We start from the raw sequence: 18,965 nt of genomic DNA, 5'->3' as shown, positions 1-18,965 counted from the left end.
CACCATACTAAAAGTAAGTTTCTAATGTCGAATTTTGAGATTAATTATTGTAACTGAAAATCATATTTAGGTCAAAATTGTCATTTGTTTGTGAACTAAATCTGCTGTAAAGGGTGATCTATTAAAGCCCACTGAAATGCTTGAATGCAAACACATCAGCATCAGTGCCTCTTAGGTCAAAAAATAAAACATTAAAATAACACAGATTAAATATAACTAATGCACGTTCAAATTCCCCGCTGCCATAACATTAACAGTTCTATTAAAATGCTACGCATTTATCCCTATGTGACGTCTGTTTTTATATTGTTTATCAACAGTATAAACGTTTATATTGTTTGAATTAACCACCCAAGTAGACAGATATGAATGTTTATTCATAACCATACTTGAAAATAAGTAAATATTGGTAGCTGATGCTAACTCTCTAGCTAACAAGCTTGCTGGTGCTAAATTGAGGTAATTTAAAAAAAAAAAATAATAAAGTCCAAATATTTTTATTCAACCACCTAGATATATTATATCTGGGGGAAAAAGAAAGGCTGTGATGTTCAGAACATGGTAACTACAGTAATTATCAAAGTGGAAAGTGATGCCCTCTGGGGGCATTTGGCCAGGGCTGTTTACACCACAGACAAGGTTTGAGAAGAAAAAAATCATTATGAAAATATAATTATATTTTCCTTAAAATGTTCTTCCTAACTTCAGGCCTCATTCTCATGTCATATATAAATGTAATGTTCTGCAAAACTACAAATTTTAAAACACTTTTTTTCTTACTGGTGAAAATCTGATGATCAAATGTGACCCTGGAGCACAAAAACAGTCTTAAGTCGCTGGAGTATATTTGTAGCAAAAGCCAAAAATACATTGTATGTGTCAAAATGACTCATTTTCTTTTATTGCAAATATTATTAGGATATTAAGTAAAGATCATGTTCCATGAAGATATTTTGTAAATTTCCTACTGTAAATATATCAAAACTTATTTTTTGATTAGTAATATTCATTGCTAAGAACTTCATTTAGACAAATTTAAAGGTGATTTTCTCAATGTTTAGATTTTTTTGCACCCTCAGATTCCAGATTTTCAAATAGTTGCATCTCAGACAAATATCATCCTTTCCTAACAAACAAAACATTAATGGAAAGCTTATTTATTCAGCTTTCGGATGATGCATAAATCTCAATTTTGAAAAACTGACCCTTATGAGTGGTTTTGTGGTCCAGGGTCACAATCTGTTTTCTCTCAGGTACATCACAGTGTAAGCTTCACAGTGAATATTACTACATCACTCTCGTCAACTTAGTACATATCAACAACAAAAATATATCTTGACTCCATATATTGGTTATTTTGGGAAAATTCCAGGTATTTTGCGCAGTAGGATTATATAAAAAACAAAAAAACAAAAAAAAAGTGCTAATATAAAATTAAATAAGTCGCCTATATAAAAATTGCAAAAATAAATATATCTGTCAGTACTTTTTTTACTTAAGTACATAAAAAATAGAGTACTTTTGTACTTTCACTCGAGTAAAATTGAAAAAGGAGTACTTTTACTTTTACTGGAGTAACATTTTATTATATGTATCTGTACTTTTACTCAAGTACTTGATTTGTGTACTTCGTCCACCACTGGCAAAAGACAATTTTAAAAGACGCGAGAGAGACATCCTTTATACTTACTTCTACATAGGTGGCATTTTCCTCTAAATGGATTGTTTTTCGGCCCAACCCAGCCTGCATGTGAATGAGTTGCTCACTCTCTTTAGGCGTTTGGTCAAAGAGGTGAGGCAGCAAATAAATGTTCACAGGGAATATTTTAGCGGGTTTGCTAGTGGTTGTTGAAGTAATCCGCCTTTTACCCCGCCCTTTATTAAAAAAAAAACAGGAAATGACCTGTTGGCAAAAAAAGTACAATTAAAAAAAATAAAATAACTACCATCAAATAATGGCATGTTTCTTTATGTCAGTATTAAATAAAAAAAAGTAATTGCAAAACCGGGTCATCTCAGTTTGGATGGTGGCCCTCTGCTGAACAAGGTGCTGCTGAACAAGGTGCTGCCTATGGAGGCGGAATCATGAAATGAATGCATATACTTTTTAAGTAATTTCAACATAACCATGCATGCACAAATTCATTTATATAACAGGGTTTTATTTTCTCACAAACTATCCTTAACGCAATAAAAAAAATACACAAAAAACCTGGCATTTTCCTGACTGGGACCAGCTGTACTGCCAGACGTCAGCAATGACAACAAGTGCCTGGCTGACCTTACAACTTCACTGTCCTGTAAACACAGTTTAAGCAGAATAATTTTTTATCTCGTTCATTATTGGTTTAACGGTCCACTGCTTTTAGCTAGATATCAGTTCAGGGCGCAGGGTAATAATGGTAGTCTTTGAACACGACGGTCTGTGACAACTATTTGTTGCAGTTCGGCGTGTGAATTAGCCATTAAATGTCTTACAATAACCCTACATAATGCAATTGTCCTTTCAATATTTAAGTCTTCTCTACTGACTAATGACTGACTCAGTAATAAAGACTGTCTTTGCCGCCATCTAACATTACAGGTGAAATATTTTAACTTCTGCTGCTGCTCACAGCCAGGGACTATTTTTTTTTCCAGCGGAAGGTTGGCTTTTGGTGATTTTATTTCATGAAAGTTGCACTAATACATTTTATTTTTACTTTAATATGACTATTGAGTGGTAATCTCTTTAGAAAAGCAATAAGGTACTCAAGGCTAGTGCTGTCTCGTGAATAAGTCACGTCTGAAGAGGTTGCAAGCACCCCCAATTCGCGTCGTATTCACGATACAGCACACCCTCTCGATGTACGACGCAGTCTAGACCGGACGCGAACGGTGCGACGCGACCCGTGAAATCCCCAACAGCACACAGATTCCCCATACTATTTCTGACCTAGTCCCAGCTCTTTGCAACAGTCGCTTCAAGCACTGTGTTGCGTCGCGCCGCTGGCGTCCTGTCTGTGTAACTTAGGGCTAGTAGACACGGTGGCGTTCTAATCAATTTTACCTTTAAAACATACTTAAAACAAACACCAGAGGCCTCTTAGACAAATGTCTCACGTGCTGAGAACGCTAACCTAACATATAAACACAAAAATCATTCATGTTTAAGAATCACTTACCTCCGGGCGATTCATGATCAGAGTCAGAGAGTGGCAACCTCTTGAACCACCACCACGTTCGCGCTGGAAAACTTGCGCAGTCCCCAATTGGCCAAAATGCTCTGTTCGACTTTTCTGAGATCATCTACTCTTCCCTGTGGATGACCTGTGACCTACTTTCTGTAAGATCTGAATTTTTTGAGTTTGAATTTTAGAAAACTGAATTTGAATTTCTGAATTTCTTCACTTTGAAAACTTGAATCTGAATTTTTTTAAACTGAATATATGCAGTATAAGAATTCAGAACAAAAAAACTAGCTGTTTGAAAATACATGTCTATAAAATTCAGCCATAAAAAAATTTCAATTTCTTAAATTTCAAATGTTCAAATATTCGTTTTAAAAAAATCAAATTCAGAACTATTTAAACGGTCCGTGTACTTTTGCGTCCATTCGTTTTTCTTTTTTTAACAACTATATAAAAAACAAAAAATGTGCTTTTCTTTATATTTGTTTTCAAGTTAATGGAGAGATTAACCACAAACAAAGTAAATTTTCTTATTTAAAATTATTTTATAAATGAAAATCAAATTATTGGTATACAACTATTTTTTCAGTTTTACAAAAATGCAATTTTTGATTCTTGCATTTTATTTGAGTTGACCCGGAACATTTATTTGATGACCTTTTCGTCGCCACGTTGATTACGTTTAAGGTGAACCGCTACACGTGCAGGATTAGTTCAGCAAAAAGATGGAGCAGTACGTTCTTTTTAAAGGAAGCAAAAGGGTAACGTTGAGGGACGATGACATGAGCGCGGAGAAAATAGGTCGAATTTTTCAGGTGAGTACAAACATCAGTATTATTAGTTTACAGAGAAAAAACACATGATCTTCGAAATGCACGGTAACTTTTTTCGTTCAGCTTTATTACTAACGTTACATGTTTCAAACTAGCTTTACAGTAAAAAATCAATAAGAGAAAATTAGCTAATCAATGCTGGATAGATAAATGTAAGCAAACAGTGTCGATACTGGCAAAGTGTAATCAATTATGAAATGAAAACAATTCGGCCATAAATCAGTCATAAAGACAGTGGTGTTATCACATGGAGTTGTGGTTATTAACCTTGACCTTGCTATTGTTTTTAAGGTTTCATCGCAGACTCTGTATTTGACAGATGATTCGAATATAGCAATTTTCCCGGCACAGTCGGGTTACTTCAGTGCCCTAGACTTCACTGCACGTGGGCATTATGAGGTCCATGGGGATGAAGTGGAGAAAGGGGTTCTCACCCCAGGAACACCCCTCTCAACCCCAACAGCCTCCCAGCGTTTCTCCTATACACGCAATACTCCACCCTCTGCAGCTGCTGGTTCACCTGCGGCGGCTGTTGCAGGACCTCCGAAAGCCGCCATGACTCGATCATTTCAGAGGTAACTTATCGTTATTTTATTTATGCATGTTATGTTAGAAAGATTCTCAGTAAAGCTTTGAAAAACAGCTATATTTCATTTATATTGATAATTTTCACAGTCAAAAGACACTACTATTTTATTTTAGACACTACTATTTGTATCATGGGCACCAAAATGTTGAAAAGCACACAGGTTCAGTTGGCTCCATGTAGCATAATTTATTAACAAAAACGCCTAAAAATTTAGTGATTTATACTTTAGTTTGTGTGTGTGTGTGAAAGAGAAATTAAATTCTGAATTTGTCATGTGCATAATGTCTCCAGATCCATTTACATAGCTGATTTAGTAAACGGCAAACTGAGGCCAAGCAGGATGGTGGTAGTTCGTTTCATGGAATGTGAGGCTACAGTACATGGCATTATTGGGAAAGTTCAAGATGCTCTTGGCAGTTATGATCCTGTAATTCTCACCGATGCCCAGGGCAATGAGATACTTGACTCTGAAGGAACTAAAGGTGCATATTTGTCAATTTTGTTTTGGCATTTTTAATCTGTTTTGAACATCAAAAGTAATATGACAATTTTTCATGGCATGTCACCTCCACGTACTCAGGATCCATCTACTGGAAGCAAAATGCCCGCAAGGTATTTGCAATTGCAGAGCACGACTTCACAGAATTTCAAGGCAGCAAGAGGAAAAGAAGGTACAGAATTAGTATTTGTGAGTAAATATTTTTTTCAAATGCACAAGTCAATTCTAATTTATTTTAAACTAAATTTAGCTCAAGTCGGAAAGATGATGAAACATCAAGTCTACAAGATGTCTATGATAAGATAGAAGAAGTGGTGCTGGCGTCACAGGGCCTTCAGCAAGTTATCTCAACTATCAAAGAGCTTTCTGAGCTGTCCAGTCAAACACCTGCCAAAACCTTGACTGAAGTCCAAACAGAGAAAATAAAAGCAGCTTTCACTTGCATAGTCTGCAAAGGTAAGAGGTTAACCATATCTTTATAAACTGATGGAAGGGTTTGGATGTAATCACTTTAAAATGAGGGACAAAAACCGCTTGCATTTCATAAAAAAATTTAATTTGCTTTCTGAAAATGAATAAAAATCACAAAAGAGTTTATAACAATATGAGTAATTATTTTGGGGCTTTGATAGCATGAGATAATCATTATTTGTGTTTATGGGGTGGTTTCCCAGACAGGGCTTATCCTAGTCCCAGAAAATGCATGTTAGAGCTGCCTAAATTTAAAAACATCTTGTAATTGTATGTCTTAACATATATCAGTGCCAACTAAGGCCTAGTCCTGGATTAATCTAAACCCTTTCCAGGAATTGGAAACTGCCCCTTTATGTACCTTTTTCCAGGTAGTTGGATAATAAAGTTTGCCTTTTTTAAACACCCCATCTCTGCACAATAACTGATTTTTTTTTTGTAACATTTTGTTTTTTAGGACCCATTGATCAACCAGTATTTGCCACCTGCTGTAGAAGCCTGATCGGATGCAAACTTTGTGTTGATCAATGGATGGCTACTTCATCACAGTGCTTAAAATGCAGAGAGGAAGCTCTTAGCAACCACATCTTTCTTGCAGCAGGTCTCTCTGAAGCTTTGTTAGCTCTTGGTGACATCATTAGGGTAGAGTAGGCCTACATTACCCAGGAAAAAATGTTTAGCTGTTCAGCAATTCAAGTTTAGTTCAGTAGTTTATTTGACAGTTGTTGTGTAAAGTTTTGTTGCACAACTACTTAAAACAAGAACTAAAAAGAAATACTTTAATTTATCAGCATCATGTTGATGCTTAAATTTGTGTGTAATATTTTGTTTCTAGAAAAAACACTTGATGGAAAGCAGCATTGAACAATTAAGAAGGCATGCTCTTTAAGAGTATCTTTGAGTTTAAATTTACTAAACAGACCAAAGCCTCTTTAAAAATGTTCTGGCCAAAATTAACTCTGATTATTATTAATGACCGTTATTATTGAGCAAGTAAGTGATGTCTGGCCACTTTTCTGAAAACAGTTGTTCCACTGTAGCCTTCTCATGTTCACTTGTAAAAGGGTCTGTTCCAAAGGCCGAAACCCTTGTCAAAGATGATCCCAGTGTGTTCATGTACAGATCAGCTGCTTCAGTTCCATGAGGCAGTAGTGCTGCTGAGATTTTTTTTGCACAACCACCCTGTGCAATCTGGTTGGGGATTCCTTTTCCTGTAGTAAATGGGACATGTTAACTTGTAATAAATGTTTAAATGTCAACTGCTTGTCAAGAGTTTTTAAACATTATTTAGCATACCAGGAATCCTGTGGTTGTTCCATGCCTCTACTACCCTGCTAATGCCCAGATGACACAGCTGACAGACAAGGTTAGACACACAGTATCTTGTTAGGTTCAATCAGTTCTTGGTCGACCAGCTGAACAAGAGCCTCCTTCAAAGGGTAATTAACGCTGTTGTTTATTTTAGGCCAAATTCTCTCAATTGTGTGATTCTGATGAATGAAAGGAATTAAACGGGCTGTTTTATAGAGTAAAATCATCAGATTCCTAAAATTATATAATTTTTTATTAAAATAATTTTTATTATGAACATGTCATCTTATTTAAGAAAAAAAAACTAAAATTTGGAAACCAACCCCTTAAATACAAGTGATTGTTTAAAACAAGTTTGTATACGTTTTAATTTTATTAAGTTGTGAGTTTTCAGTAGTTCAAATTTGAATGAGTTACATTGTTTTTATTTTTTGTGACCCTGGACCACAAAACCCGTCTTCGAAGCAAAGCACGGGTATAGGCTATATGTAAAAGCTAAAAATGAATTGTATGGGTCAAAATGATTATTTTTTCTTTTATGCCAAAAATCATTAGGATATTATTTAAAGATCAAGTTCAGTGAGGATATTTAGTAAATTTCCTACTGTAAATGTATATAAAAATTTGTGAGTGGATGCAGTTAATGACTTCATTTGGACAACTTGTATAGTATAATCTCAATTAAAAAAAATGCAGAAATGATGTAATATAATAATAAAGCAAATGTTGTTGTAGCAGTAATTTTGTGGTACGTAATGCTATTTAAATAGCCTGGGGCAATATAAGTATTATTAATAATAGTCATAATAACAAACTAACTTACACTGCATCGCATTTCATGATATGGTCGATTTATTGTCCGGAGGGCTCGTCCAACCCTGCTTTCTGCTGCTCGAATTCCCTTAACCGGTCATCAATTTACGACCGTAGGTTGGTCCTGTCTAGAGGGATGGAAAGAATAATTTAAATCAATTTTGTTTACAACAGGCCGTGTGCTCGCCAAAACATTTCAATGAGACTTAAAACAGGCGCTCTTCTGAAAACACCTTGGCCGCTTGACATCGTTTCTTTTTTCGAGATGCTTTGTGGAATATCCGCTGAAACGATGTGTATCCTACAGTACTTAGCATGCATGGATGGAAAGGGCAGAGAGTGGACTCTAGTTGGGGACTTTTTGTGTATTTTTTTAAACCATAAATGCAGAAAATATCTCCATGTAGCGTAGCGCTTTACCCACAGTTTTGGTAATTTTACCCACATATTTCAACTCTCCCGTCACAAGATAGGCTAAACCGCAGAGCTGAGCGTGAAATGGTTTATTTTAAACGTTGCGCTTCTAATAGAAGCGATAAAAAAATAGGCCTACATGTTTCGTCCTGGTTCTCAGAGTAAGCCACCCGCGTAGGCTACGGATCGGATCTATTTAAAACTGGCCGGCCGTGCCCATGTTCGAAGTCCGACAGTATATGTTGCTAAGCCATCTTCTGGGTCAAATCCACAGATTATTATTTACATAAAATTACATTAATTTTTTTGCAATTTCTTTTTTATTATTTAAGAATTGAATTTCATGACATTCAAAGTGGAGTTATCGCAGCCAAATCATCGCTGTCAAACATTAAAATGCCATTTAAAGCCTATAATAAGAGCATTTACTGCTACAGTTTAAATAATTCTTGTCTAACTTCTGGATAATTATTTAATGTAATGTATATGCAATTTGTGTTAGTTGCACTACGGATAGCTCGGGATCATGGCATAGTACCCACGTACACAGATACTTTGCAAGTGCACCATGTCCCCACCACTTTTTGCCAAAGTTGACTTACTGAAAAAAATTTGAAAATAATTATTGCGGCAGGTGTGTTAGGGTTACCATCTTATGAATGATATTGCATTTTATTACTTACCTCTTGTACTGCTGCCGATACAGCTATCTCCAGCTGAGTGTCGGAAACCTCCCGTCTCACACCATGACTGGCACAAAATTCTTCTAACAGTCCTCGCCGAACAACCTCGACCAACACCAATTTGAGACAGATGCTCAGCAACGTCCTTGTGTGTGTGGTGTTTTAAAATCATGTCCAAAATCACTTCTCTGTACGGTTCCAGAGACATGGTGCTTCGCATTCAATGGTGCGGGAAAAAATATTTCCGGGTCACTAATTTGGCCTCAGAAAACTAGTACAATTCGCTTTTATTCGATATTAATTTGTGTATTTTATAAATGTAAAGTAAAGGTGCAAAAACCAATAAAAAAAAATCAGAAAAAAAAAAAATATACATTTTTTTCGTAGAATGTTCTGAATACAGTTCTAATTCAAAATTTTGAATGTAACTTTTTTTGCTTAAAATACAACAACCGTTTATATTTAATTTTTCTCGTCATGGTTAAAAAAAGAAAAACGAATGGACGCAAAAGTACACGGACCGGCAAGCATCACTTCATGGTACTCTGGTTTTGGAAGATTTAAACACTGCATAGTGAAACAGTTTTGAGAGTTTACAGATATTTCATCTTGAGCCAGTAGTTCTGATGGCAGATTCAGATTCAAAGTTGTTAGCTATTTGTTTCAATAAAAATGATTATACAGTTAGCATTTGTGTTTTGTTAGCAAGAGGCCAAAGTTATGTGAGACATTTGCGTAACATGTTTTGGTGTTTATTTGTTACAAGTTTACATGAAAGTAAACAAAATAAAATTGTAACAGTTTTGAGAGTTTACAGATATTTCATCTTGAGCCAGTAGTTCTGATGGCTGATAGCAGTTTCAGATTCAAAGTTGTTATCTATTCGTTTCAATAAAAATTATTATACAGTTATAAACAAAATAAAATTCAAATGTTTTCAATGTTTTGTCTTTCTGTTCATTTCATTTAATCATTGGGTTGTTTACCCACTGCACATTTCTGGCATTTAATCATTCATTATATTGGACAATATGTCAACTGTTTCACTGTATGTATTTATTACACTGGAGAAAGAACCATGGGGATTTGGTAGTCTTTGTAATTCAAGGTCAGTCAGTTGCCTTGGAAGGTTAACTTCAGGGACTGCAACACCCTCCTCATGGTGACCACTTGGACCCTCCCAGTCGATTCCGTGCTCCAAATCAACCTAATGTAAGAAAAGAAAGTGTTGGGTAATATCAATGCTGATCATATAGAATAGGGGTAGGCAATGCTGTGTTAAAGGGCATTTCATTTCCGACATGTTGAGTGTGGGGTCTCTGTGGAAGTAAGTGGCCTTTTCTGAATTAGTTTTTTCCTTTCCCAAACGGGATGGTTTTCTAAATCATGCTGTGACAGTGATCCCTTTACCCTACCCCACCCCAAAACACTACCCACACTCTGACGTGGGAAAATCAGGTAATGCTCATTTTGGAAACATTCCAGAGTCCTGATACTCATGATAACTTTCGTTAACTATACATTTAGTAAATCCACTTAATAATTGCTCTGATAATGATGCCATCGAAATGCATTAAGCTTACTGCAAAAACAGAAGTTCAAAGACAATATTTGAATGATGGCTGCATGGTTTGTTTCTCTGGAGAGTGAGGTCTATACTTGTAAGTGTGCCCATAAGGTAAACCACAATCACAATCTACTGGGCCCTCTGACCAATCATTGCAATCATTTGCAGAGGGCTCATAGAATTGAACTGATTCATACAAGTCGTCTGAGAAACCTCAAAAAAAATTATGAAGCTTTAACATAGCATAATAGGGACACTTATTTGGACATTTTTTTTGTAACTCAAGTACATAGGTTGAGAAAGTGGACTATGTACAGAGGACTATAGAAAATATCTTTCCTAAGGCCCTGGCACAATACTTCTATTAGCCAGTACAGGGTGCCCAGTTTTACCTTTGGCACCAGTCATTGACAATGCTGTGGATAATCCTGTTTTCTTAAGCAAGGAACACACCAAACCGACACCATCCAACTAGTAGAGATGAAAAGCAGACTGCAGAGTTGGCTCACGTTGGCAGCATCTGGGTCCAAAGTTGCCCTAACACACCAAGCCGGCAAATCATGTCGAATCCGCTGAAAAATAGCCGACTAGGACCCAACGTCGGCTTGGTGTGTTTCCGGGCTTTAGCCTAATCTGATAAATGCATCTCAGGAGATACAAATATTTTAAAATACTGTAAATAACTACATGACCAACATCTGACTTAATTTTATTCAACATCTTAAAGTGATAGTTTCACCCAAAATAAAAGTTCTGTCCTCATTTACTCACCCTCATGGTGTTCCAAACCTGTATAAATGTCTTTGTTCTGTTGAAAACAAAAGGAAAATATTTGAAGAAAGTTTATACGATTTTTTTTCTACTATGGAAGTCAATGGTGGCCCAAAAGAAGCCTGATTACAAACTTTCTTCAAAATCTATTCCTTTGCATTCAGCAGTAGATGTAGCTTTGTAACAACCTGAGGGTAAGTAAAATTATGACAATTTTAATTTTTTGGGTGAACTAACCTTTGTTACTATTACTATTAACCAGTGTATTGCATTTTTCTCCTGAAATCTAAAATCTGTGGGTGGGCATGTTGGCTTTAGGTCAAACTGACTAAACAAGTACATGTTATTTGAACCAATTCACATTACCCACATACTCCAAACAGACTCCACCTATGATATAACTGACAACCATCTTGGATTAAATATTCTCTCACATGCCTCCTACATGGAACTAAATATGTATCCTGTGGTGCACATTGCCTGTTTTTTGGCGTCAACTATCCTTTTAAACTTAACACTGTATTCTGTAAAAACCATTGTGGATTATTAGTTACACAGAAGTTCCCAAAGTTTAAAGGTACAGACCTGGAGGGAATCCTGGCCTTCCTTCTGATTTTCACACCATAACTGATGTGGTGATTGGTGCCTTTCAGTACGCAAAGTATGGTAATTCCAGCCATCTTTGAAGGGACTGTAGATGTTGGTTTATGTGTGGAAGAAATGTCCAGTGCAGTGCATACATATGAAGTTCATTATCAGGGTTAAGCAGGCCTTCCCTCTCAAGGTTGGAGAAGCAATTGTAGAAAAGATATAACACTCCACCGAAAACATCCCTCCACAATCGTTCAATGCTGATTAAAATCGAATACAACAAAAGGGAAAAAAACATTAATGTTAATAAGGAACAAGTACTTGAATATTGTCATACATTTTCACTGACTTAATTTCTGTCTAACAATCCTAATACACACACATATATATATATATATATTATATATAAAGTCTCTTCAATATATAATTCATGTAATATATATATATATATATATTATACTAAAAGTAACTTTATATTTATTCATGTAATGCCATGTTTACAACAAATTCATTTACGTATTTATGTACTTTAATTAAAATAACCTGCAATTGTACTTTTAACATTCTAAACTGATGTACTTAAAGTCTCAGTACAGAACAACTAATTGGAACAATTCATTTGTGTACTTAATGCACTTTGTGCTGAGCTCCAACTAAAGATATATTTAAGTATATTTGATTGTGCTAAAGTGGAAATTGTACACACTGATATTATTCAAAGATCATACAAGACTTAAAACACAGTACCTATAGAGTATAAAGGGGGGGGTGAAATGCTCGTTTTCAATCAATATCCTGTTAATCTTGAGTACCAATAAATTAGTTTTATTATATTCATAAGAGAAAGATAATCCTTTAGTTTTATTATATTCATAAGAGAAAGATAGTCTGTACCGATTTTTCCTGGAAAAACACGAGTGGCTGGAGGCGTGACGTGTGGGCGGAGCTAAAGAATCACGAGCGCGAGTAGGCTTTTGTGTTGAGCGTCTGGAAGCTGTGACACCGTGAGGACAAAACCATCCAAAACAAACCATGGCTAACAGTCAGATTCAGCGTATATTTATGATCCAGAATCAGATCCAGAGGCTGAAATTGAACAAGAGCAGCATCAGCAATCAGTCTCTATGTGGTATGTACATAGCTGTCAACATTGAACATTGAAATAAGGGAGATTTCCCGGAATCCATCCCCAAATAAGGATATTTTTTTTTTACACGATTCTTATCCACAAACTTTAAAAAAAGCACTACTCATTAACAGTCCTAAAGATGTTTATAACTACACATATATATTAAAGAATGACAGACAAATGTTAAAGTGATTTATTTAATGAACAGGTAAACATTACTTACACATTTTTCATTTGCTACAACATGTTTTAGCTTAATGTTGTGTGTGACAGAGTGAGAAAGAAACAGAGAGAAAGAATGTAAGAGGCAGTTGAACAAATGCGTTATCGGAATTGAACGCAATAAGATTTTTCCAGGGAATGCCACGATTCCTAAAACCAGGAGAAAAAGGAAAATGGAGCCACAATGTCTTTGATAAATACTGTATGTAAACTTAGGCTGCATTTACACTGCAGGTCTTGATACCCAAATCCGATTTTCTGACTATATCCGATTTTTTGACGACCCCCCGCTTACATCATCTTTTAAAGTGACCGTATCCGATTTTTTGCATTTACACTATACACTGCTGAAACTACCAACTTAGACGTTCTGACCCTAGGAAAAGGAAGTAAAACAGCACGAAATACAATGATGCAGATGCCAAATAATATTATTATACAGTGTTTTGCTTTCCACAATATTTTGAAAAGTCAACAAAAAAATCAGCAAAGAACATTGGTCTCGTACGGCGCGGCGGAGAAAAAAGCGCTTAAACCCTGTGCCTCCCCATATCTCGTGAAATGTACTTCAAACATGGATTGGTGACTATCTTCCTGGTAACAACCCTAGCATTTTTGCCACTGCACTGTCTCTTCGCCCCAAAGACTTAAAAGACATGAAACCTTGGCATATGCGCTCCTCCACTAGTGTGGATGATCCTTATCTATTCTTCCTCCATCGCCTATAATAAGGTCCTGTGATCTCAGTGGGTGGATGTCCACCCTGAGTTGAACGTCACTTTTTTTAGCAGGCTGTGAATGCGCGTAACAGACTTCCGCAATTTACCTTTACTGGGAGATCTTCCGACGGGGGATAGTATGTCCTAGCTTACATCACTACACGCAAATGCCACTATTCCCTTCATATTGAGGCCGATTATTACCAGGTATGTTCCACTATTGAATGAGAAAAGCTGGACATCCGTATCTGAGATTAGAATATCGGAATCCATGGCGGTTTTTTTTTGTTTTCCCCTGCTTACAACGCCACGTAGTGTCACTTATCCGTCTGTGCCACATAGAGGAAAAAATGCACGTAATGTGGGTCAAATTGAACCCATGCGGTCTGGATAATGGCCCTGAGTGCCTGATGCAGCTGTACCCTGTTGGTCGTCAACTAAGAATAGTAGCACAGCTATGCCGTTCTGAAAGGATGTCCAGGAAAAGATATTTGTTAGAACCAACCCGCTCTCATGTCAAATTACACCAAAGCAACATTTTGACTGTTGTAAATATGATTTTATTATAATATGTGAATTCGTTTGTATGGAAGACCAAAAAAAAGCAGCCACTCACAGTCAGCATTATGGGGTCTTCTATCCAAACTATCTATACACTTATTTTAACTCCTAACGGATATTACAACTTCTTTCCACGGATCGGTACAAGCTGGTATGCTGAGACTGGTCCACAATACACTGCGCAAAGCCTTACACTAGAGCACGATGAAGGTTTAAGTGTCGCCAGAAGGCCGAGACTATTAGTAATCGCGTAACAGAGTAACGAAACGATGCTTGAAGCCAACATCGGGGGGGTGGTCCAGGGGGATACGGAGGAACACACGTATGTCTACGTGTGACGCCGACACACACAGCGACTGAACAGACTAACTAGGTGTGACAAAGTACCTTGGGTACGATCACGGTTGTGTGGGTAGCAGTAGTGTACGGTTAATGTTAGTGGAATGACAATTGAGGTAGCAGCGCGCTGAGTGAACATCGATTGGTGATGAACAGAAACACAGTCTCAGTCTTGATCATCCCCGATTCCATGGGAACTCATCAACCAACACGGGACCAGAAATCTCTGGTCGTCAATTGGGCAAAAACAACCAAAAGTGTACCTCCCCCGGGTGTGGACAATATTACGTCTCCCCGCGTCTCGTAAGGTTGCATCCATGCCACCGTTATAACACAGATGAGGCTGGGTGGGAACTTAGGGGAGAGGTTCCGGTGCGGAGGACAAACTCCTTGGATGGGTCCGAGCAGACAGAGACCCAACGGAATGAAAGTAAGCCAGGGAGGAGACGATGGAGGGAGGAGACAGGAGGAGCCCAGCAGGACCCAGGCCACAGCCCATAACAGCCCCAAGGTGGAGCCAACGGTGGAAGGGGGCCATGGAAGAGGAATGCCCGCCGACTCCATGGGGCCGAGCAACAGCGGCAGAGCAGTGGAGGAGCCTGAGAACGGAGAGCTGAAGAGCCAGGGTGACGGGGAGGATCCGGAGGTCCTAGGCGGAAAATGATGGCTCTGGCGACGACACACAGAGGACGATCCAGAAAGCCGCAGTGGAGCCAGAGCGACAGAGGACTGATGTGGAGCCGAGGGAATAAGGAGCTGACAGAGCCAGAGGGATGGAGGGATGAGGTCAGAGGAGTGGAGTCCCGAGGCGTAGGATGGTCGACACCAGAGCAAGGCGGAGCCGAAGGTACAAGGACAAGGGAGCCAGGCGGATGCTTGTGGACTGCCGGGCCACGGCGCAGAGAGGAGGGAACTAGTCTCTTGCATTAATGATACAATGACAAATACATTAAACAGTTGCTTGTCCGCTGGTCTAACGTAATTGATACACATCTTTATTTGAAGCACCTTTATTTGAAGTTACTTTCAAAAAGTGATTTACTCTATTATTTTTATCACTGGTTATCCAAACTAAAAAACTTGTATCGCAGTTCTTTGATTATCTATGTTAATTTGAATAATTTTAACAAAAATAATGATACGGTGTGGTTGAAAAATACAATTTGTGAAGCTTTTTCATATCTATGACTCTCTGGGTCAGCGGCAGCTGTTCGCTGTGAGCGACTGTAACTTGCCCAAGGTTAAACAGACAGACAAATCTGTCTTAAATATAGGTATGATATTTTTGTGGGTGTTTGAAGCGAAGATCGCAATCTTTTAATGATTAATTGTGCAACTCCATTACTTCGTTAACAAGTAATAATTTCAAATTGATTTTTTGTGGTTCTGAGTTTGAAAACTGTCCTTAACCCTCCATCTCCAGAAAAACCAGTCCCGCCAGAATGCAACGGTCCCTGGTCTCTTGTCTCCTTTTATGGAGCCTCTTGGTGAGCTGAATTGTGGCTTGAACAGCTCCACAATGCCAGCAGCAGTAATTTTGGGCATCAGTTTTCAGGAATTGGTTGTCTTGAAAAACTGTTGGGTTGAGCCACAAGCTCATCTAGGAGCCCAAGGGCATTTAGACCTTCTTTGAACCTAAAGTAAAGATGGTAGTTGGAAAAATATTTTGTGTAAATATATCACAGAGTAAAATTTTTTTAAACCAATTTGACCACTCAATGGACATCTGGGTTCCAATGGTGCAATTTCTTTGAGAATAATTTAATATTAACACAATTTGAAGATATTTTTATTAACTTTGCATGCACTATAAAATCCATTTCACAAGACACAACACTTATTAAAATCACGCAGCTAACTGCTGTAAGGAAATTAAGAAATCTTATGGTAAAAAACAAGCTCCACCACCCTGAATCTGAATGCTTACAAGCTTCATTACGTCTCTTAGGCTGGAATAAAGACTGAATTGATGCATCTGCCACACAAGAAAATTAAACTTAAAATTAAACATGTTGTATAACATTTGGATGCCTACTTTTCACACCCGAATAAAAAAGACTGGTGCATCTACAAAACAAGATCATTTCTCCTCATTGTTTTTTTTTTCTTTTTTCTTACAAGTTACTTGGGCAGAAAAATATTTGACCTACAAAATGCAAGCATGTTGTGTTTTTAAATTGCTTAAGAGCAGTATTGTCTTTGAAGTAAGCATTCACCTACTCACTCTTCAGGTATGCAAAGGTGACAAGAGAGACATGGCGGAGCTTGGGGGAGAAATGATGGGCGTCGTGGTGGTGAAATGGTGAAATGACGGGTGTAAATATCCAGTCGATGAGATGTCTTTATTTGTAAGCAATTCCCTGAAATGATAACACATTCATCACGTTACATACTTATACATATATATAGTTATACAATATATATATAGATATATATTATATAATAATGATGCACAGATAAATACTATTTGTAGTAATCACCTAATATAAACACACATGTATCACATGTCCTTACCTGTACCTCATCCAAAGATAACCACGACACATAAAGAGTGGAAGGCCCATCTATGCCATGATCTTCCAGAGACTAGATTGCTCTATAACGGAGTTGGTGAGAGTGACAACTGCACTGAGAACACTTTTACTTGCCATGTCATCAACACAGCAACTGCAACCAGGTCCTGTCAGAAGCAAAATAAATTATCAGTAATTGAAACAACAACTTTCTTCAACAAATTAAAAAAAGTAAAAAAGTAGATAATTAATAGCAATTAACCTGAAATGACTGAGAGACATTGAATCTCCTCTCTCTTCAGGATTCTCCCATCTGGGTATTTAAATTGTATCATATGACCATCAGCCGGCATCAACAATTGCTGATATATGCCTCCGGTGATCATCTATTGCCTTTTTAAAAATGTAACCACCCAGTTTTAGTTACATTTTGGACGACATCATATTTGAACATACCTTTCTGCGTCGCCTTTCACACTCTTCCATCTGATCTCCTTTTTATCTCCTGTTACATTTTGAAAAATGTACAAACACAAAATAAGATATTTTGAATAACAGTTTCTTGTCCACATTGACTTCCATAGTATTTTTTTTCTAATGTGCATAAGTCAATGCTACAATCAAGTGCAGGGCTGAAAGTATTCCGGCACCGTGCCGGATCTCCGGCGTGTGGCCGTGAGGAAAAAAAAAAATGTTTGAGAGCCTGCGCGTGCGGATTAATATTTTCGAGCCAATTTGTTTCTACTTAGTTGTTGTAACTAACGTTACAAAGCCTATCAGAAGCAGAGACAGGGCGGGAGGTCCTTGTAACACCGTATGATTGACAGTCCACCCATACGTCAATGTCACGTTAGCGTGGTCGGAGAAAAAAAAATAGAGCGCAAGTTTATGAAGCCTGGGGATGATGTCCTAGCAATAGATAAAGGGCCTCAAAAATAAAATGGCGCTCGGGCGTGGATTGAAGAAAATAGAGATGGCGAGCCTTTTGGCAGTTGGTGCAAGAAACTGAGAGAGCCCGGGTGCTTGTTTTCTGCCCGATTTGCTCGAGGAAGCTACTGTAAGGCAGCAGCGATAAGAAAGTCGTGCTTGCTCGTCATGATTAATGGTGCGTTCACATCAGACGCGAATAGAGCGTCTGGCGCGAGTGATTTCAATGTTAAGTCAATGCAAAGACGCGAAAAGACAACCTGCGGCGCGTTTCGCGGAGGCGAATAGGCGGCGCGAATTGAGCGTTTCGGGCGTTTTGACACGCGAAACGCGCGAGTTGAAAAATCTGAACTTTTGGCGAAATTTTTGCGCCGCCATAACCAATCAGGAGCTTGCTCTAGTAGTGACGTGATTACGAAGTAGCAAGCGGAGGGAAAATCCGAAACAACAATGGAGGACACACTTATCATCGCTGTATGTGCATACCCTGTATGATACTTCTTCATACTTTTATACAATGACCAAAGGTTTTGGTGTGTTATTTTGTGCACAACATAGTAAATCATAATTTGTATTTGTTAAAATAAAAATATTATTTATATGTTAGACTAGAATACTTATGGCAAACATTTGGTACATTCATTTGTAATTATATCCTATTGCAAATACACTCACAATAGTATAGTAAAAAAAGTTATTTGTGATTAGACCAAGTGTTGTGGTACAGTGTAATGAGAATGCAGCAACGAGACAGGGATTCCTTTTTGGAGGCTAGCTCCATTTATCATCTGAAAAACAAGAAAACTATAACAATCTAAACTTGAACAAAAAAATAAAAAAATA

The 18,965-nt window shown here is 37.5% G+C and overlaps 2 protein-coding genes and 1 long non-coding RNA gene across 4 annotated transcripts in view; 2 read left to right on the top strand and 1 right to left on the bottom strand.

The window, feature by feature from the left end:
- The window catches only part of LOC109062990 (gastrula zinc finger protein XlCGF7.1-like), a 972,510-nt gene that overhangs the window by 716,868 nt on the left and 236,677 nt on the right, over window positions 1-18,965 (top strand). The window lies entirely within an intron of this gene.
- On the top strand, window positions 3,990-6,438 carry LOC109054866. The gene is made up of 5 exons (XM_019072105.2): window positions 3,990-4,578; window positions 4,884-5,074; window positions 5,173-5,263; window positions 5,342-5,547; window positions 6,020-6,438. Exons 1-5 carry the CDS (start codon window positions 4,559-4,561, stop codon window positions 6,211-6,213), a joined length of 702 nt encoding a protein of 233 aa, XP_018927650.2. The 5' UTR covers window positions 3,990-4,558; the 3' UTR covers window positions 6,214-6,438.
- On the bottom strand, window positions 9,520-11,810 carry LOC122140768. Its single transcript, XR_006157340.1, has 2 exons — window positions 11,707-11,810; window positions 9,520-9,990 (listed from the first exon to the last, which is right to left on the bottom strand). It is a non-coding gene; the product is annotated as an uncharacterized LOC122140768 (long non-coding RNA).

Source organism: Cyprinus carpio, chromosome A4, assembly GCF_018340385.1.
Source record: "Cyprinus carpio isolate SPL01 chromosome A4, ASM1834038v1, whole genome shotgun sequence".
Classification (NCBI taxonomy): Eukaryota; Metazoa; Chordata; class Actinopteri; order Cypriniformes; family Cyprinidae; genus Cyprinus; species Cyprinus carpio.
Note: the sequence above shows the minus strand (reverse complement) of the source record. Positions and strands in the feature narration are given on the sequence as shown.

What these genes read in the sequence shown, in the direction of transcription:
- LOC109054866 (XM_019072105.2), top strand. Translation starts at nt 4,559, where the DNA reads ATGACTCGATCATTTCAGAG. An exon ending in ATGACTCGATCATTTCAGAG is followed by an intron (nt 4,579 to 4,883) that starts GTAACTTATCGT and finishes TAATGTCTCCAG; the next exon opens with ATCCATTTACATAGCTGATT. An exon ending in CACTTGCATAGTCTGCAAAG is followed by an intron (nt 5,548 to 6,019) that starts GTAAGAGGTTAA and finishes TTTGTTTTTTAG; the next exon opens with GACCCATTGATCAACCAGTA.